General features: G+C 39.2%; 1 protein-coding gene across 4 annotated transcripts in view; it reads right to left on the bottom strand.

Annotated features, from left to right (window-relative positions):
* The window catches only part of LOC105470263 (coiled-coil domain containing 14), a 54,406-nt gene extending 41,146 nt beyond the window's left edge, over positions 1-13,260 (bottom strand). The window contains exons 1-5 of one of the 4 annotated variants that reach the window (XM_071092339.1): positions 13,059-13,260; positions 8,692-8,747; positions 8,305-8,377; positions 7,996-8,065; positions 7,788-7,910 (exon numbers count right to left, since the gene is read on the bottom strand). In XM_071092339.1, the coding sequence (XP_070948440.1) occupies positions 7,788-7,910; positions 7,996-8,065; positions 8,305-8,377; positions 8,692-8,747; positions 13,059-13,232 (496 nt within the window). In that variant the 5' untranslated portion in view covers positions 13,233-13,260. The remainder of the gene's footprint in view (positions 1-7,787; positions 7,911-7,995; positions 8,066-8,304; positions 8,378-8,691; positions 8,748-13,058) is intronic. The other 3 variants (XM_011722060.2, XM_011722061.2, XM_024789263.2) reach the window with 3 other exon arrangements.
* Positions 13,261-20,188: the final 6,928 nt, after the last annotated feature.

Raw genomic sequence — 20,188 nt, 5'->3', positions numbered from 1 at the left:
CAGCTAATAAAAACACATTAATAAATTAGCTTGGCTGCATTCTAGTAAAATCTTATTTACAAAATAAAATAACTAAACATTACTTAAAAAACTGGCTGTAATGTGCTGAGCTTAGACCAATGCTATCCAATAGAAATATAATGCAAACCATATATGTAACTTAAAATTTCCAGTAACTGCGGCAGAGCAAGATGGCCGAATAGGAACAGCTCCAGTCTCCAGCTCCCAGCGCAAGCGACACAGAAGACAGGTGATTTCTGCATTTTCAACTGAGGTACTGGGTTGATCTCACTAGGGAGTGCCGGACAATCGGTGCTGGTCAGCTGCTGCAGCCCGACCAGCAAGAGCCTCACCTGCGAAGCGCAAGGCGGAAGGGAATCCCTTTTCCTAGCCAGAGGAACTGAGACACACAACACCTGGAAAATTGGGTAACTCCCACCCCAATACTGCGCTTTATCAAGGGTCTTAGCAAACGGGCACACCAGGAGATTATATCCCACACCTGGCCAGGAGGGTCCCATGCCCACGGAGCCTCCCTCATTGCTAGCACAGCAGTCTGCGATCTAATGGCAAGGCAGCAGCCAGGCTGGGGGAGGGGCACCCGCCATTGCTGAGGCTTAAGTAGGTAAACAAAGCCGCTGGGAAGCTCGAACTGGGTGGAGCTCACAGCAGCTCAAGGAGGCCTGCCCGTCTCTGTAGACTCCACCTCTGGGGACAGGGCACAGCTAAACAACAACAACAACAACAACAACAAAAAGCAGCAGAAACCTCTGCAGATGCAAACGACTCTGTCTGAAAGCTTTGAAGAGAGCAGTGGATCTCCCAACACGGAGGCTGAGATCTGAGAACAGACAGACTGCCTGCTCAAGTGGGTCCCTGACCCCTGAGTAGCCTAACTGGGAGACATCCCCCACTAGGGGCAGACCGACACCCCACACCTCAAACGGTGGAGTACACCCCTGAGAGGAAGCTTCCAAAGCAAGAATCAGACAGGTACACTCGCTGTTCAGCAATATTCTATCTTCTGCAGCCTCTGCTGCTGATATCCAGGCAAACAGGGTCTGGAGTGGACCTCAAGCAATCTCCAACAGACCTACAGCTGAGGGTCCTGACTATTAGAAGGAAAACTAACAAACAGGAAGGACACCCACACCAAAACCCCATCAGTACATCACCATCATCAAAGACCAGAGGCAGATAAAACCACAAAGATGGGGAAAAAGCAGGGCAGAAAAGCTGGAAATTCAAAAAATAAGAGTGCATCTCCCCCTGCAAAGGAACGCAGCTCATCGCCAGCAACGGATCAAAGCTGGACGGAGAATGACTTTGACAAGATGAGAGAAGAAGGCTTCAGTCCATCAAACTTCTCAGAGCTAAAGGAGGAATTACGTACCCAGTGCAAAGAAACTAAAAATCTTGAAAAAAGAGTGGAAGAATTGATAACTAGAATAATTAATGCAGAGAAGGCCATAAATGAACTGACAGAGATGAAAACCATGACACGAGAAATACGTGACAAATGCACAAGCTTCAGTAACCGACTTGATCAACTGGAAGAAAGAGTATCAGCAATTGAGGATCAAATAAATGAAATGAAGCGAGAAGAGAAATCTAAAGAAAAAAGAAGAAAAAGAAATGAACAAGGCCTGCAAGAAGTATGGGATTAGGTAAAAAGACCAAATCTACGTCTGATTGGGGTGCCTGAAAGTGAGGGGGAAAATGGAACCAAGTTGGAAAACACTCTTCAGGATATCATCCAGGAGAACTTCCCCAACCTAGTAGGGCAGGCCAACATTCAAATTCAGGAAATACAGAGAACGCCACAAAGATACTCCTCGAGAAGAGCAACTCCAAGACACATAATTGCCAGATTCACCAAAGTTGAAATGGAGGAAAAAATCTTAAGGGCAGCCAGAGAGAAAGGTCAGGTTACCCACAAAGGGAAGCCCATCAGACTAATAGCAGATCTCTCGGCAGAAACTCTACAAGCCAGAAGAGAGTGGGGCCCAATATTCAACATTCTTAAAGAAAAGAATTTTAAACCCAGAATTTCATATCCAGCCAAACTAAGTTTCATAAGTGAAGGAGAAATAAAATCCTTTCCAGATAAGCAAATGCTTAGAGATTTTGTCACCACCAGGCCTGCCTCACAAGAGGCCCTGAAGGAAGCACTAAACATGGAAAGGAACAACTGGTACCAGCCATTGCAAAAACATGCCAAAATGTAAAGACCATCAAGGCTAGGAAGAAACTGCATCAACTAACGAGCAAAATAACCAGTTAATATAATGGCAGAATCAAGTTCACACATAACAATATTAACCTTAATTGTAAATGGGCTAAATGGTCCAATTAAAAGACACAGACTGGCAAACTGGATAAAGAGTCAAGACCCATCAGTTTACTGTATTCAGGAGACCCATCTCACATGCAGAGACATACATAGGCTCAAAATAAAGGGATGGAGGAAGATCTACCAAGCAAATGGAGAACAAAAAAAAGCAGGGGTTGCAATACTAGTCTCTGATAAAACAGACTTTAAACCATCAAAGATCAAAAGAGACAAAGAAGGCCATTACATAATGGTAAAGGGATCAATTCAACAGGAAGAGCTAATGATCCTAAATATATATGCACCCAACACAGGAGCACCCAGATTCATAAAGCAAGTCCTTAGAGACTTACAAAGAGACTTAGACTCCCATACAATAATAATGGGAGATTTCAACACCCCACTGTCAACATTAGACAGATCAACGAGACAGAAAGTTAACAAGGATATCCAGGAATTGAACTCATCTCTGCAGCAAGCGGACCTAATAGACATCTACAGAACTCTCCACCCCAAATCAACAGAATATACATTCTTCTCAGCACCACATCACACTTATTCCAAAATTGACCACATAATTGGAAGTAAAGCACTCCTCAGCAAATGTACAAGAACAGAAATTATAACAAACTGTCTCTCAGACCACAGTGCAATCAAACTAGAACTCAGGACTAAGAAACTCAATCAAAACCGCTCAACTACATGGAAACTGAATAACCTGCTCCTGAATGACTACTGGGTACATAACGAAATGAAGGCAGAAATAAAGATGTTCTTTGAAACCAATGAGAACAAAGATACAACATACCAGAATCTCTGGGACACATTTAAAGCAGTGTTTAGAGGGAAATTTATAGCGCTAAATGCCCACAAGAGACAGCTGGAAAGATCTAAAATTGACACTGTAACATCACAATTAAAAGAACTAGAGAAGCAAGAGCAAACACATTCAAAAGCTAGCAGAAGGCAAGAAATAACTAAGATCAGAGCAGAACTGAAGGAGATAGAGACACAAAAAACCCTCCAAAAAATCAATGAATCCAGGAGTTAGTTTTTTGAAAAGATCAACAAAATTGATAGACCGCTAGCAAGACTAATAAAAAGAAGAAAAGAGAGAAGAATCAAATAGACGCAATAAAAAATGATAAAGAGGATATCACCACTGACCCCACAGAAATACAAACTACCATCAGAGAATACTATAAACACCTCTACGCAAATAAACTAGAAAATCTAGAAGAAATGGATAATTTCCTGGACGCTTACACTCTCCCAAGACTAAACCAGGAAGAAGCTGAATCCCTGAATAGACCAATAGCAGGCTCTGAAATTGAGGCAATAATTAATAGCCTACCAACCAAAAAAAGTCCAGGACCAGATGGATTCACAGTTGAATTCTACCAGAGGTACAAGGAGGAGCTGGTGCCATTCCTTCTGAAACTATTCCAATCAACAGAAAAAGAGGGAATCCTCCCTAACTCATTTTATGAGGCCAACATCATCCTGATACCAAAGCCTGGCAGAGACACAACAAAAAAAGAAAATTTTAGACCAATATCCCTGATGAACATCGATGCAAAAATCCTCAATAAAATACTGGCAAACCGGATCCAGCAGCACATCAAAAAGCTTATCCACCATGATCAAGGGGGCTTCACCCCTGGGATGCAAGGCTGGTTCAACATATGCAAATCAATAAACGTAATCCAGCATATAAACAGAACCAAAGACAAAAACCACATGATTATCTCAATAGATGCAGAAAAGGCCTTTGACAAAATTCAACAGCCCTTCATGCTAAAAATGCTCAATAAATTCGGTATTGATGGAACATATCTCAAAATCATAAGAGCTATTTATGACAAACCCACAGCCAATATCATACTGAATGGGCAAAACCTGGAAAAATTCCCTTTGAAAACTGGCACAAGACAGGGATGCCCTCTCTCACCACTCCTATTCAACACAGTGTTGGAAGTTCTGGCTAGGGCAATCAGGCAAGAGAAAGAAATCAAGGGTATTCAGTTAGGAAAAGAAGAAGTCAAATTGTCCCTGTTTGCAGATGACATGATTCTATATTTAGAAAACCCCATCATCTCAGCCCAAAATCTCCTTAAGCTGATAAGCAACTTCAGCAAAGTCTCAGGATACAAAAGTAATGTGCAAAAATCACAAGCATTCTTATACATCAGCAACAGACAAACAGAGACCCAAATCATGAATGAACTTCCATTCACAATTGCTTCAAAGAGAATAAAATACCTAGAAATCCAACTTACAAGGGATGTAAAGGACCTCTTCAAAGAGAACTACAAACCACTGCTCAGTGAAATAAAAGAGGACACAAACAAATGGAAGAACATACCATGCTCATGGATAGGAAGAATCAATATCGTGAAAATGGCCATACTGCCCAAGGTAATTTAGAGATTCAATGCCATCCCCATCAAGCTACCAATGAGTTTCTTCACAGAATTGGAAAAAACTGCTTTAAAGTTCAAATGGAACCAAAAAAGAGCCCGTATTGCCAAGACAATCCTAAGTCAAAAGAACAAAGCTGGAGGCATATGCTACCTGACTTCAAACTATACTACAAGGCTACAGTAACCAAAACAGCATGGTACTGGTACCAAAACAGAGATCTAGACCAATGGAACAGAACAGAGTCCTCAGAAATAATACCACACATCTACAGCCATCTGATCTTTGACAAACCTGAGAAAAACAAGAAATGGGGAAAGGATTCCCTATTTAATAAATGGTGCTGGGAAAACTGGCTAGCCGTTAAGTACAAAGCTGAAACTGGATCCTTTCCTTACTCCTTATACAAAAATTAATTTAAGATGGATTAGAGACTTAAATGTTAGACCTAAAACCATAAAAACCCTAGAAGAAAACCTAGGTAATACCATTCAGGACATAGGCATGGGCAAGGACTTCATGTCTAAAACACCAAAAGCAACGGCAACAAAAGCCAAAATTGACAAATGGGATCTAATTAAACTGAAGAGCTTCTGCACAGCAAAAGAAACTACCATCAGAGTGAACAGGCAACCTACAGAATGGGAGAAAATTTTTGCAATCTACTCATCTGACAAAGGGCTAATATCCAGAACCTACAAAGAACTCAAACAAATTTACAAGAAAAAAACAAACAACCCCATCAAAAAGTGGGCAAAGGATATGAACAGACATTTCTCAAAAGAAGACATTCATACAGCCAATAGACACATGAAAAAATGCTCATCATCACTGGCCATCAGAGAAATGCAAATCAAAACCACAATGAGATACCATCTCACACCAGTTAGAATGGCAATCATTAAAAAGTCAGGAAACAACAGGTGCTGGAGAGGATGTGGAGAAATAGGAACACTTTTACACTGTTGGTGGGATTGTAAACTAGTTCAACCACTGTGGAAAACAGGATGGCGATTCCTCAAGGATCTAGAAGTAGAAGTACCATATGACCCAGCCATCCCATTACTGGGTATATACCCAAAGGATTATAAATCATGCTGCTATAAAGACACATGCACACGAATGTTCATTGCGGCACTATTCACAATAGCAAAGACTTGGAATCAACCCAAATGTCCATCAGTGACAGACTGGATTAAGAAAATGTGGCACATATACACCATGGAATACTATGCAGCCATAAAAAAGGACGAGTTTGTGTCCTTTGTAGGGACATGGATGCAGCTGGAAACCATCATTCTCAGCAAACTATCGCAAGAACAGAAAACCAAACACCGCATGTTCTCACTCATAGGTGGGAACTGAACAATGAGATCATTTGGACTTGGGAAGGGGAACATCACACACTGGGGCCTATCATGGGGAGGGGGGAGGGGGGAGGGACTGCACTGGGAGTTATACCTGATGTAAATGACGAGTTGATGGGTGCAGCACACCAACATGGCACAAGTATACATATGTAACAAACCTGCACGTTATGCACATGTACCCTAGAACTTAAAGTATAATAATAATAATTAAAAAAATTACAGAAGAAAAGGAAAAAAAAGATAGATGATTGATTGACTGATTGATAGAATAAAAGAATAGAACCAAAATACAAAAAAAAAAAAATTTCCAGTAACTACATAAAATAGGTAAAATTACTTTTCATATTTATTTAAATCAATATATCCAAAATATTAACATGTCAGTGTATAATAACCGAAATTTTGTATTAAATCTTCTAAATCTAGCATATACATAAAGCACAATCTAGATGCTAAATTCTCATCAGAAATACTTGGTCTATATTCAGATTTAATAAAATTTACACTTGAAAAGGTAGGTTCACATGCCCAAGTTATTCCAAACATACTTAAAAGTTTTATAATAACTGGATCAATTACAGTTTTCAAATTTAATTGTAAATTAAATTAAATAACATTAAAAATTCAATTCCTTGGTCGTACTAGTCATATTTCAAGTGCTGAATAGCCACATGTGGCCAGTGGCTACCATCTTGAATAGTACAGGTCATGATAATATAAGGCTATTGTTACTGGCTTCCAAGATGAGTTACGTTTCCCCTGCCTTAGTTCTCTACCTTGGGACTATCTGAAACATCAACCTCTAGTCCCACGAATGCTCTACTGACACTTTCTCAGCCTCCTTGCCTAAATCCTGATCTCTTAATATATAGGGATACTGCCTTATAAGACTTTCTAAACTTCATTCCTTGGCCAAGCTGAATCTAAGCATGCCCTACAGTGCTGACATTTCTGGCCCACCTGAACTATAGAACTGGCTAGTCTAATTCTCGTCCATCTGAATTCCCATTGTGGACTTTTTCATCTTCATTATGGGCTATCTTGTTCTCTAGGCCTCCAAGGGACAACATAACCAAAACTTTCTTGTTCTAAACTAGGAAAAGTTAGCTGTGAGGATGTAAAGTACCCTTGGCTATATTCACCATCAATCAGCAGCAGGCTCTCTTTCTTTATTGATCCAATTTTACCTCCTTATGTACCATGTATCCTAACTGTGAAGCTTGACAAGTTCGGCTTGACTAACTTAGGACATATATATATATATATACACACACACATACACACACACACATATAAATATAATAATCTTAAAGCAACTACTAGAAGTATATACCTGAAATACAACCAATTTATGATTATCTATGAAAACAAGTGGCAGGGAAAATTAAGATAACTCTATATACTTCGCAAATGTCATTCTGAGTTTGAACTTTTTCTCCTACAAAACTCAGACAGTCTCTTTTTCTACTTTTCTTCTTGAGAAAATGATAGCAAGCAAAGTGGACTACTCAGTGATTAGAAGCTGAATACAGAAAGGCATAAGCACACATAAACCTAACCAATACTGATTATTAAAATGAAAGTCAACTGCATAATCCTGATAATTAATCAAAATACCCACAGTTAAGGATTATCTTCAAATAACTAAGAGAAAAAAGGCTTACATGTTTCTTTCTGGACTACCAAAGGAATAGTCTGTTTTTCACGTCTTTTCTTTTTTGATCCATATCTTTTGCTTTCTAAAGGTCTAGAATTAGATCTGTTTTCTAAATATGCTGTTTCTGAACCTATTAATAAAACAAAAATGTGTTAACATCAAAATAATGACTTAACTGAGATAAGGTGTTCAGCAAAGAATTTTAAAAAATAAACCTGAATCTTCATTTCTCAAAATGTCCCTCAGCAAAGCAGCACACCCATCAAGCCCGTGCACAGTTTCCGCCTGTAAGGAATAAAGTCATTTAGAATACATTTGTATATAACTGTTAGTGTAGGAAAAAATACATATTATGTAGTTTTAAAATTTGTTTATTTACAATTTATTATTGGTAGAAAAGATGCTTTAAAGCAACAGACTTCATACTTCCTTACAGCAATTAATACTTTGCATTTTATTCCTACTTTTTAGCTACTATCTGAAAACTAATTAAAATAGTGTGTATTGTATCTATTCAATCTTACCTGACTTTCTGAATCAGAATGGATGGAATAGCCAGAATCTGCATTAAAACGTGATATTTTTCTTAAATAGGTCCTGGAAAACAAGCTCATTAATATTTTTACAAATATTTTCCCCAAAATACATTAGTAAGCAGTCATCTTCTTTCCAGCAAAGACAAGAAAGCTTGTCCAACCATGTACAAGATGAATTTATAAACACATTTTGAAGATTAGAAAGACTATTAAATACTAAAATGATTAACATGGGTAGATATAAAAAGTTGTTCCCCAGAGCTTGTGACAGTAGAGGCCTACCTAATTTTCTGGGGTAGACAACATGTCATCCAGCCCAAAGACCTGAAAAACATCTTGAAATCTGAAGTTGTAAACGTCTTCATAAGTACTTACGCTTTCTTTCCATTTGTTAATTTAGCAGGTCCAGTGTGCCTTCCTGAAGATAACACCTATGACATAATATATTATAGCAGATAAACATTTTTCTGTTATATTTTCAATATGCTATCTTGACAAAATTTAATGTCATTTTTTTCTTTTATTCATCTTCTCAAACTGAAACTCTGTACCCATCAAACAATACCTTGCCATCCCCTCTTCCCCCTGACCCTAACAACTACCAACCTAGCTTCTATGAATTTGACTACTCTAGAAACTTTATATAACTGGAATAATACAATATTTGTCCTTTTGTGACTGGCTTATTTCCCTTAGCATAATGTCTTCAAGCTTCATCTATATTGTAGCACGTGTCAAAATTTTTCTTCCTTTTTGAGGTCAAATAATATTCCATTGTATGTACCATATTATTCACTGTTTTAATTAATGTGATCTATCCTAAAAGTCCACAATTACAATTCAATTCATATATTAAATTTCTTTTATGTAAAATGTCAAGCAAACAACACATATATTTGTTCCTTAAGTCTGTTTAAGGTAAAAAGGAAATTGAGATATTATTTTAAACCGGAATTAACTACTACACTAAGTTCAGACTATACTAATCCCAAAATATGTTCTATATTCCCAAATTCTTTGAAACATACAAGTTAATTCAAGATACAGAACAGAGTTTTTAACTCTGCTTCCTTTTATGTACGTTCTTTGGAATGCCTGATTAGACCAGCAAGAATTCTGCCCTTTCTCTTTATCTACATCTCATTGTCTTAATCTTACTTTTTAAATTCATATACCACTGTTGTTTTCTTAAATTTTTTTGTTTTAAAAGTGACATAATGGACAACATTTTGTGTAGAAAAAGAGGAAAAAAATAAGCATTTGCTTTTACATGCATCCGGTATCTTGGGAGTTATGCCAGAAACAGTTAATCATGGAGGCCTCCGGGGAGGGAAACTGAGTATCTGGGGGACACAGTGAGAAGGGACACTTTCCATGGTATACTATTTTATATCTTAATAACTTTATATCAGATAAATATAATCTCTATTCAAAATAATTTTAAATAGACACAAGAAAGTCCCTGACTCCCTCCTCGTTCCACCCTCCAGATGTAGTCACTGTTGGCAGTTTCATTTACAATTTATCTTGACATATTTACATATTTCATCTCCAGACAGTTTTGAGCAGTAACTACCAAACTTTTCTGGAGTTACATGGCATTCTATTACATGCTTGAATATGCGTTCCATCCTTCTAAGAATGTCACTGAGAATACATTTTTAAAAAACTGGGTTGGTAAGAATTATACTTCTTGAGATAACTTGGAATATGATGGAGGGTCATGAAGCCAGCAGTGAGAACATCACTCCACTGGTCTCTGTGTCACACTCTCAGGGTCTTTCCCTTTGGTATATCTATGTCGATGTCCTGGCTGGAATCATAATAACAAATCCAAGCCATGACACTGTAATACTGTACCCTGGATTGAGTCCAAAAACAACTACCACAATTATTCTTTCAAAAAAAAAAGTTTTTTTAAGTACACTGTCTGAGGTACATGTCTGGCATAACGTAAGGTTATATATGGTGTTTCTCCAAAAAATATACACAAGGCTATATTATAGAAAATCTAGTAAAGAAAATTACCCATGATAAAAGCACCTTGAAACAGTAACTATCATATTGGAACAATTCCTTTCATTTTTTTTTTGGTAGTTTCTATTATGAAATAATAGTACAAAGAAGCCCTATATATGTTTCAGATTCTGTGACCCTGGACGTTTTCCATATTCTCTCTCAATATATATACACAGCATTACTTTCTGCCTGAACCATTAGAGTTAAGTTGCAGATACAATACTCCTTTACTCCTAAATATTTCCTAAAAACAAGGTCATTCTCTAATATAACCATAGTATAATTATCAAAACCAGGAAATTAACATGGATACAGAATTTTGATCTAATGTTCAGACCTTATTCGCAAGTTGCCAATTATCCCAATACTGCTCTTTACAAAAAAAAACAAAACAAAAAACAAAAATCCCTCTGGTTCATGCCCAATCCACGCTCACATTCTGTTTCTATGAGTTTTAACTATTTTAGATACTTTATATAAGTAAAATAATGCAATATTTGTCCTTCTGTGACTAGCTTATTTCACTTAGCATAATGTCTTCAAGGTTCGTCTCTGTTGGTGCATATGACAGTTAGTTCCTTCTTTTTAAAGGCTGAATAATAGTCCATTGCATGTATATACCATATTTTCTTTATCTATTCATCTGTAGATAGACTTTTGGGTTGTTCCCACATTTTGGCTATTGTGAATAGTGCTGCAATGAACACGAGAGTGCAAATATCTCTTCTATATCCTGATTTCAATTCTTTTGGATAAATTCCCAGAAGTAGAATTGCTGGGTGATATAGTTCTATTTTTAATTTGGTGAGGAATCTCCATATTGTTTTCCAAAGCGGCTATAGCATTTTACATTCCCATTGACAGTGTACAAGGGTTCCAATTCTTCCAAATCCTTGCCAATACTTGTTTCTGTTTTTTTAATAAGTCATCCTAACAGGTGTTAGGTGATAGCTCATTGTGGTTTTAATTTGCATTTCCTTCATGATTAGTGACGTTGAGCATCTTTTCATATACCTGTTGGCCATCTGCACATCTTCTTTGGAGAAACGTCTATTCAAATCCTTTTTTCATTTTTTAACCAGGTTATGTGTTGTTCTGCTTTTGAGTTATAGAAATTCCTTATATGTATTTTGGATTATTTATCAAACACATGGCTTGGAAATATTTTCTCCCATTCTGTAGACTGCCTTTTCTCTCCATTAATCATTTCCTGTACTGTGCAGAAGCTTTTCAGTTTGATGTATCCAAGTTCTTCTTATAATTCCCCCGCTCAGCCCTGGAGTTGGTCATTTCTCCAAAAAGCCAGGACTCCTTAGTGGACAGTGGTACTTGGAAACCAAGATCTAGGTACTAGACGTGTTCTTTGCTACCGGGGCTTCCAATCTTTTTTTATATGCATTTTTTACTTAGTCATAATAACTAGATATTTGCAATTTTAAATCCTGTGTTTTCTACTTTTAAATCTTTTTCATATTCAGAAATTTTTAATGGTTGTATAATATTTCCTTCAGTGGAATTATATAATATGGTCTTGGTTTGCTTCCTATTTTTCACAATCAAGAAAACAAACCTGGAATAAGCCTATTTATTGAAAACAGCCGTTTCATATTTAGGATTAAAAGGAAAATTATTTGGTGAAAGGTTATTAGTAATTTAATAACCCTTGATACAAACTGCAAAGCTGCTCTCCAAAAGGAGTGTCCTAATCACAATACAGGAGAATCAGTTTGCTTTATTTTACACTTACTTCTACTGGGTTATTATCACTAAACTTTAAATTTTGCTATTTGAGAAACATACAAGCATTTCTTAGTAGTCATATCTCCTACCAACAAGTACAAGATAAAACTGCCTTTGTAGAATGACTTAGAGTGCGCTAAGGTCTTTCATTTCCACTTTATCCATACCCTGTGAGTTATCATTATTTCTATGAGGTGGGAACCTAAACTTCAGAAAAGTTTGTTCAAAGTCATACATCTACTAAGTAAAATGTTTAAAAGAAGAATGGACTCTGGCATCAGCTTTGTGAGTCTGATTCTTGTTTCCACAGCTGTGTAACTGCTAAGTTATTTGAACCCTCCGGCCCTCGATTTCCTCATATATAAAATAGGGATAATAGTACTTACCTCATAAGGATATTGTGACTATGAAATGAGTTATTTTATGTAATACATAACTTAGAGTAGTATCTACCACATAAGTCCTATCTAAATGTTAGCTGCTGTTTATCAAGATGGTGGCAAACTACGAGTTTTTAAGGGAACTAAATGTTGTATGTCTACCAACTGTGTGATCGATGTTTTTACCGGGTTCTCTGATTTAACCTTCTCAATTCTTTGAGACAGGATTTTATGCTTATTTCTGCCTATTTTGCAGCTAAAGAATAGAAAGTTCTGATAAGTAAAAACTAGTACTCTCAAACTGCAGGTGACCGAAGCTAGGAAAGCTTAAGTCACTCGAGCCAGCGGCGAAGGCTGGGACTCGAACCCCGGTCTTACCCCAAAGCCGGCGGGCTACGATAATTTAAACAGAAACACATCGAGACCGAGCGGCTGTGTTACGACGGGAAGATTAGGTGTTCCCTGCACCTCTGTCCCAGCACTTTAATGTCGCCTCATTGTCTTTGTCTCTTTTCGAGCATAGTTTTACAAGTCCCTGGCCCGAAAACCCCCCTGTCCCTCGAGCCATCCCCACAGTGGACTCCTCAGGTCCTCAGCCCTCACCTGGCCCGGTCGAGATCCGGACCTGACCATCTCTCGCAGCCTCAGAGAAGCCCAGACCGAAACAAGTGAAGCCTCACGGTAAAAAGAATTAACCGCCGTGGGCTCCCGGACCTTCTTGGCCCGCCCGCCGAGCTTCCGCTTCCGGAAAGGATCCCGCCGAACGCCGCGCTTCATAGTCTGCGACCCGCCTCCACTCCCTTTCTCCTGCTCCAGGCCCAGCTCCTTGGGCGTGCGCAATAGATCCCGCCGGCTTCCAGGCTCGTCACCCACCGGCAGAGGGTAGAAAAAGCCAATAGATGGCGAATGGGGCGGGGCCTAGGCCTGGCCGGGGCGGGGCCGCCAAGAAAAGAGTTAAGCGGTGCGGTTCCAGGGCTTGCGGTGGGGGAAACAGGGACGAGAACCCGCCAGCACCAGAGGAAGGGTCAGGGGTAGGAGGCGGATAGGTTTCAGAAGGAATTGCGCGCGACTTTTTGGGTTTTCGCTCTTTATTTTTATTTTGGCATCGTGTGCCTTTTGGATGATTTCGTTCTTGATATTCTATAAAAATAAGACCGCCGGGTTGTTATCTTTGCCTGAGTGTGATGACAATTTCAGAGTTATTCCCTGTGGCCACTGATCTCAGATGTTCGTTAGTTGGGGTTTGGGGTTTACTTGCATGCGTACTTGTCTCCTCTTGTGTTGAGGTAATTACTTTTGATGAAGAATGACACAGCATTCTTAATATTGGCATGTGCACTCAGTTTAATGAAGATTTTAGTCATTGGTTTTTAAGGCATTGGGTTTGGGGTTAATGATTTAAATCAAATTGAAGAGAGATAACTCAGTTTATTCCGTTTCAACTGTCACCCAGACAGGAGGGCAGTGGCGCAATCTCAGTTCACTGCAATCTCTGCCTCCTGGTTCCAGCGATTCTCCTGCCTCAGCGTCCCTAGTAGCTGGTATTACAGGTGCAAGCCACCACACGCGGCTAATTTTTGTATTTTTAGTAGAGAAAGGGTTTTGCCATGTTGGCTAGGCTGGTCTCGAACTCTTGACCTCAGGTGATCTGCCCGCCTTGGCCTCCCAAAGTGCTGGAATTACAGTGGTTAGCCACCACGCCCACCCTCATTGCTTTTTAATGGAGAAAAGAGCTACCCTTTAAATGTCTGTTACCATTAATGTCAAAGCCCAGGAACTAAAATATGTCCACCAATATATCACACACTTATCCTGAGTGATTTTAGGAAACGAGTATTTCACAGATTTAGTTTTGAATTAGATCAAACTGTGAAAACTTCTCCTTTCCTTCCCCAGCCCTCTCATAACTTCATAACTTTCTAACATATTCACCTGAAATTCAGGATTTTTTTTTAGTTAAGTTGATTTTTTAAAATTCATCTTGATTTTTCTTGATACATATTTATTTTAGAAAATAGAGATCAGCAGAAAGGAAAAATAACCCATAACCTCATTGCCCATGAGTTATCACTCTGAACAGCTTGGTGCATTCCCTTCAAGATTTTTTCCACCTATGTATATATGTATAAATGTATTACAGCAATATGAAATAATAGGTATTACTTTAACATGAGTATTTTCTCTTAATATCTAATCAATATTGTTTCTCATTAATCTACGATTATAAAATGGCTGCCTGGTGTTCCATGATTCATTTCCTAGTGTTGGGAATATTATGCCCCCACCCCCTGTTTCATTTTGTTATTTGCTATTATAAATAATGTTGCAGTGAACTGAGATCTGCAAATGAGCTAGATAGAGAGTGGAGAGCAGAGGATTCTAAAGATGTGGAGACAGCATGATGTTGAGAAAGAGAAACCCAGGGAGGCTCTTGCTGCTGAAGTGTGGATGGAAATGTATGTAGGGCCAGACTATGCAGTCCTCATAGGCTACATGATTTGGCTTATTATCCTAAGGCCATTAGGAATATGTAAAAGTTCAGGCAGGGGGCACAGTGAACTGACTGGGGTTTTACAAAGACCCATGGCTGTAGTGTAGAGCAGGAATCCGAAATTTACAGTCCCTGGCTAAATTCAGTCTGCCATTCTTGGATACAGCCTGAGAACAGTTTTTGCATTTCCAAGTTTTTTTTTTTTTTTAAGTCAAAAGAATGATATTTTGTGATGTGAAAACTTACCTGAAAATCATCTCAGTGTTATAAAGTTTTGTTGGAACACAGTCACACTAATGTGTTTACACATTATCTGTGCTACAACTGCCAAAGTTAAGTATTTGTGATAGAGACCATCTAGCCTGCCAAATCTAAAATATTTACTGTCTGGGCCTTTACAGAAGAAGTTTGCTAATCACTAGCATAGAGGCTGCTTGGGGAAAAGGCAAGTATGGGTGTAAACAAGTTCTCTCCTCCTGCATCCATTCTCTGCCCTCTCTTTGGACTGACATCAGTCAGACATGCCCTCCAGCTTCAGGTTCTGTTTAGTCAATAGAAGAGGGAGAGAATAGGATATTCCTCCTATCTCAGCACCATATGGCTGATGCACTGGCCCTCTGCATCGTCAGGGGAATCCCTGCAGCTCCAGTCCTCTCACACTCTAATAAAACATGTCCTTCCCTTTGTCCCTTCAGTCTTAGGGGTGATAATGGTTTGCTAGTCCCTGGGTGCCTCAACCCCCTTGTTGTTTTCCTTGTCCATTCTGTAAACCTTTTAATTATCTTCAAAACTCTAGATTGTCTTCTGTTTCCTGTGAGGACCAGATTGATAGGAAGTCCAGATGAAATATATTGGTAGCTGGGAGGGGATGAGGGGACCTAAGGCAGGTGGTGGTGAGGGAAGGTGAAGAGGACATATTTGAGAGAGGCATAGGAGGTAAAATGGAGAGCACTTGGTGATAGAGTTGGAAAGTAAGGCAGTGGGGAGGTATTTGTTGACCCTGGTTTCTGGGTTTTGTATCTTGGCAGGTGGTGGGAGAGATCCGCATTTAGGAAGGAAGCTTATGAACTCATTTCTCTCCAACACTTTTTTATGAAAAAAATACAAACCAGAAAAGTCATTTTTGGATATGTTAAGTTAGGGAATACTTTGGAATCATCCAAGAAAAGATGTCAAGTAGGCTACCAGATAGTTGAGTCTGGAGCGTGGCAAAGACGTGTGGGCTGCAAATACACCTTTCTGAGTTGCCTGTGGCTTCCGAACTTGCTCTGAAATTAATTCCTCAAGAAAGCTTCTCTATCTTGCCCCTGCAAACTAACTGTGTGCCCGTGCCCCATGCTACTATGTAGTAGCATCATTTCTCACAATTATAAACTTGTGTTTAGTTATGTAATGTAACTTGTGTTTAGTTATGTAATGTCTGTCTTCCTAAGTAGAATTTAATCTCTATGAAAGCAGGGACCTCACCTTGTTCAGAGCACTATCCCCAGTGCCTAGCACAATCCCTTGCACTTGTAGGAATTTCTTAATTATTTGTTGAATAAACCAATTAATCAACCATTGTTTGGACTGCTTTGGTGCATTGGGGCTGACAGCTACTTGAATGTCTGAGGCTCAGGATTATCCAGGACTAGCCCTTTGAGCTTGGTCTGGAGGTTTAGTCCCTCTAGTATCATGGATACACAGCTCTGCTTGTCTATCCAGTCTTTCATAATTCAGCACATTGGACCAATGACTTTGCCAATTGGCTCACCTCTGAAGTGTGAAAGTCTCTGTTCAGGTTTGACCATGTTCCAGTTTATAGGAAATGACCAAAGTTGAAAGTACATGAAGATCTAAACTAAAAACACAGATTTATGGCCAGGACCTAAGATTCAAAAAGTAAGAGGCTGTAGATAAAAAGTCTCATGTTGGGAGTGTGAGCTCAGTTTTGCTTGGAAAGATCTGAGAGACTGTGTTATTGCCTCTCCTCAAGCCATTTAGTGCTCTCTGGGGCTATTTTGAACCCAAAGGTTCTTCGCCTTTTGAGATATTATACAAATTTGAGAAGTTGCTCAACGCTTTATAATTTTTTCTTCAGAAAAATGCTAAAGAGCACATTTTGGAAACATAGTTTTATATATAATGTTATCAGAGGCATTCAGGAGCCTCTCCAAGGATTTCAGGTTAAGATTCCTATTCTAACCTAATTCAAAACCAGCCTTCCACACTGGGGTGTCCAGCTCCTTCTGTTGCAGGGCCCTGGTGATCCTGGAAGTGGTTGGTTAACTAGGGATGGTAGGTCCCTGATGGAATAGTATCAAGGAGAGGAAGGGCATGGAGCATAGAGAAAATGGAATTGAGCCATAATCTTTGCATTTCCCACTGAAGCTTATGTATCTGCAGTCTTCACTTTAATCAAAATAGCTTAATTTAGGAAAGAAAGAGCCCACTGTTTTTGCTTTATAAAATCCTGATTTTATTGCTTCCTGAAATTTGTTTTAAAGGAGAAATACAAACCATATGTTACAAGGGCCTTCATTTGACAGTTTAACTGGGGTCATGCTGGGACTCTATAGATATTGCTCATTATGATAGGAAAGCCAGTAGGATGGGTCTGACAAGGATCTGTTGGCAGCAAGAATCAAGGGACCCCCTTTGGAATGATCTGATCACAAGGAAGAAATGGTTGGGGAAAATGTGCCACGTTTGTGGGTCAGATGTGAACTTAATACAGCACAATGACAGTCACTTATTGCCCTGCAGACCCTGAAGACTTGTGCCTGACCCAAAGAAACATTAATAATGATTAAAATGTTAAAATTTTGTTTTATTAAAATATTTGTAAGGCAGTGTAGCAGATGCGGGTGGCTTGTTATTGTGAACATCTATGACTTCCTGGCCGAGAGCCTATTTTTCTGGAGCAAAAGGAGCAAGCTGAGGCAAGCTGGAAAGGCAGAACATTAATTCCCCTGGAAGAAGCCCTCAGTCAATGACAGGTGAGGATTATCCAGTGATGGATGAAGAGCTTCCTCCCCCTTCAATTGGGATAACTCTGAGATGTGTTCTATGCTGTCTCCCAGAGTTCCCCAGCAGTATTGGGGTATAGAGGTAACTGGCTAGATAACACACCATTTATTAGCTTTCTTCCCATCACTATAATATCTTACTCTTCCTATCCCTGTTCCACTGTTCCTGGGATCGCCTCCTAAATGAACTATTTGCATGTAAATCTCTGTCTCAGGGATTGTTTCAGGTAGGGGGGTGGGAGGAATCCCATACCTAGACAGGCACTGAGGATATATACAAGGCATCATAGATTTGGAGTCAGACAGATCTGGATTCAAATTATTTCTCACCAGTGACATTGAACAACTTATCTAAGATTGTTTCTTAGAGATAATGACGCTGACTTCATAAGATGATATTGTAAGGAAAAATTAGAGAATGTATAAAGCACTATACACAGTGGCTTACATGTGGTAAGTGCTTAATAAATGTTGGCTATTATCATTAATACAGTATTTGTAATATTGTTAATAGAGCATAGCCCAGGTAGAGGGCAAAGCACAAAGCTGTTTTCCATCCTTGGGGTGACTGCAGAAGCAGGTTGATTTGGCAGATGTGCTGTAGATACTGTGTCCCTAGTGAGCAGCTGTGGCATAGCAATATCAATAGCTTAGAGCAAGCATTGCCCCAGTGAACCAGGGCAGGAGAGGCGGAAGATGGCGCACACCAAGTGGTGGCTCAAAAGATGAGCAATTGGCAGTGCAACAATGGTATCGCCAATTGTGCTTCGTCTCAGTAAGCACCGATAGCTACAGCACCAATAACTTCATGTCTGTGTCTAGTACACTCTTTGATCATTGGAATTTCATTAGCCTCACTCTTGAGGGATTATGTTGAAGGCTAACAAGACTAAGTTTCTGATTTCAACCTGCTTTCCCAAATGTACAAAGGACTCTTGCTTTTGTTACATGTATGAACCTAATTTGTTATTTTAAAGTCTTTCAAACGGGGCTCTCTGTCCCCCTTTATTCTCTATTTGCAGACAAGACCATATTTCAGTTATTCGGCCACAGTGAAAGAGAAACTGAGAGACACCAAGAATCTGAGGCAGATTAAAGGGTTTCACTCATTCTCGAATCCTGATTAATTACAGCACCAGGTTTCACCTGTAGTGCTTCAGCCTTCTCAAACAGCCTTAGGTTCCAGAGCAGATAGAAATGAGGGGCCACTCACATGGATACATATTAACAAACGTGCACATTGTGCACATGTACCCTAGAACTTATAGTTAAAAAAAAAAAAAAAAGAAATGAGCGGCCACTTTGGCTAGGAAGGCAGACAGCAGGTAGGATTAGTTGTTGCCCATCTCTGCAGGTGCGGCCCAGTGCTGTGGGGGAAGAATCTGTTTAAGTCCCTTTTATTGTTTCACTCGAGTCAGAAATCAAGGACCATGGTAACATCCAATCACAATCTCCTCTTACCTTTAGACACTAATAGACAAATTTCTCCTCAATTGATGTAGCGAGATATATGCATATAACATAACATGATTTTTGAGCAAAAGCAACTTTTAAGAGGGGATAGTATTACAAATAGAAGGGACTGACCCAGCGACCTTGACACACCTGATATTAAGAACCATAATCACAGCCTGTTAATCTCGTCTGTTTCCTTCGAGAAAGGAAAATCTTTAAGACCTTGTCAGAAGGTCTTAGGCTCATGTAGGGGATTTTCTCTAGTGGGTTCCATGACATCTGTGTATGGTTTCAGAAAAATCCGTTGACATTGACACTTTCTGGAATACTGTTAGTTCTTCTCAAGGCCATTTGCATGAAAGTGATTTATGTTCATGTCTTAGTGTTAGACTGTGAGCTCCTTGAAGGTAGAATTCTGATATTATTTATTTGTATGTGCTCACAAGCCAGCATAGTTCCTAGAACGTTGCCAGGTTTAGCAAAAACCAAAACAAAACATATTTGTTGTTTATCTGAGATTCAAATTTAACTGGGTGCCCTGTATTTTTTTCTGGCAACCCTATTCCTGGCACATAGCTAACCTCAATAAATATTGATGAGTGAGAGGATGAATGAATGACTAGCACAGTACCAACAAATGGAGAAATAAACTGGTAAAAACTTCAATTGACTATATAAAAGGCACTCATCTAAATTATGCCTAACAATCACAGAACAACAACACTGTGTCTGGTTAACGTACTACTTTTTAAAGTCTGACAGTCTGGCTTTGATTGGAG

This window comes from Macaca nemestrina, chromosome 2 (genome assembly GCF_043159975.1).
Source record: "Macaca nemestrina isolate mMacNem1 chromosome 2, mMacNem.hap1, whole genome shotgun sequence".
NCBI classification, from domain to species: domain Eukaryota; kingdom Metazoa; phylum Chordata; class Mammalia; order Primates; family Cercopithecidae; genus Macaca; species Macaca nemestrina.
Note: the sequence above shows the minus strand (reverse complement) of the source record. Positions and strands in the feature narration are given on the sequence as shown.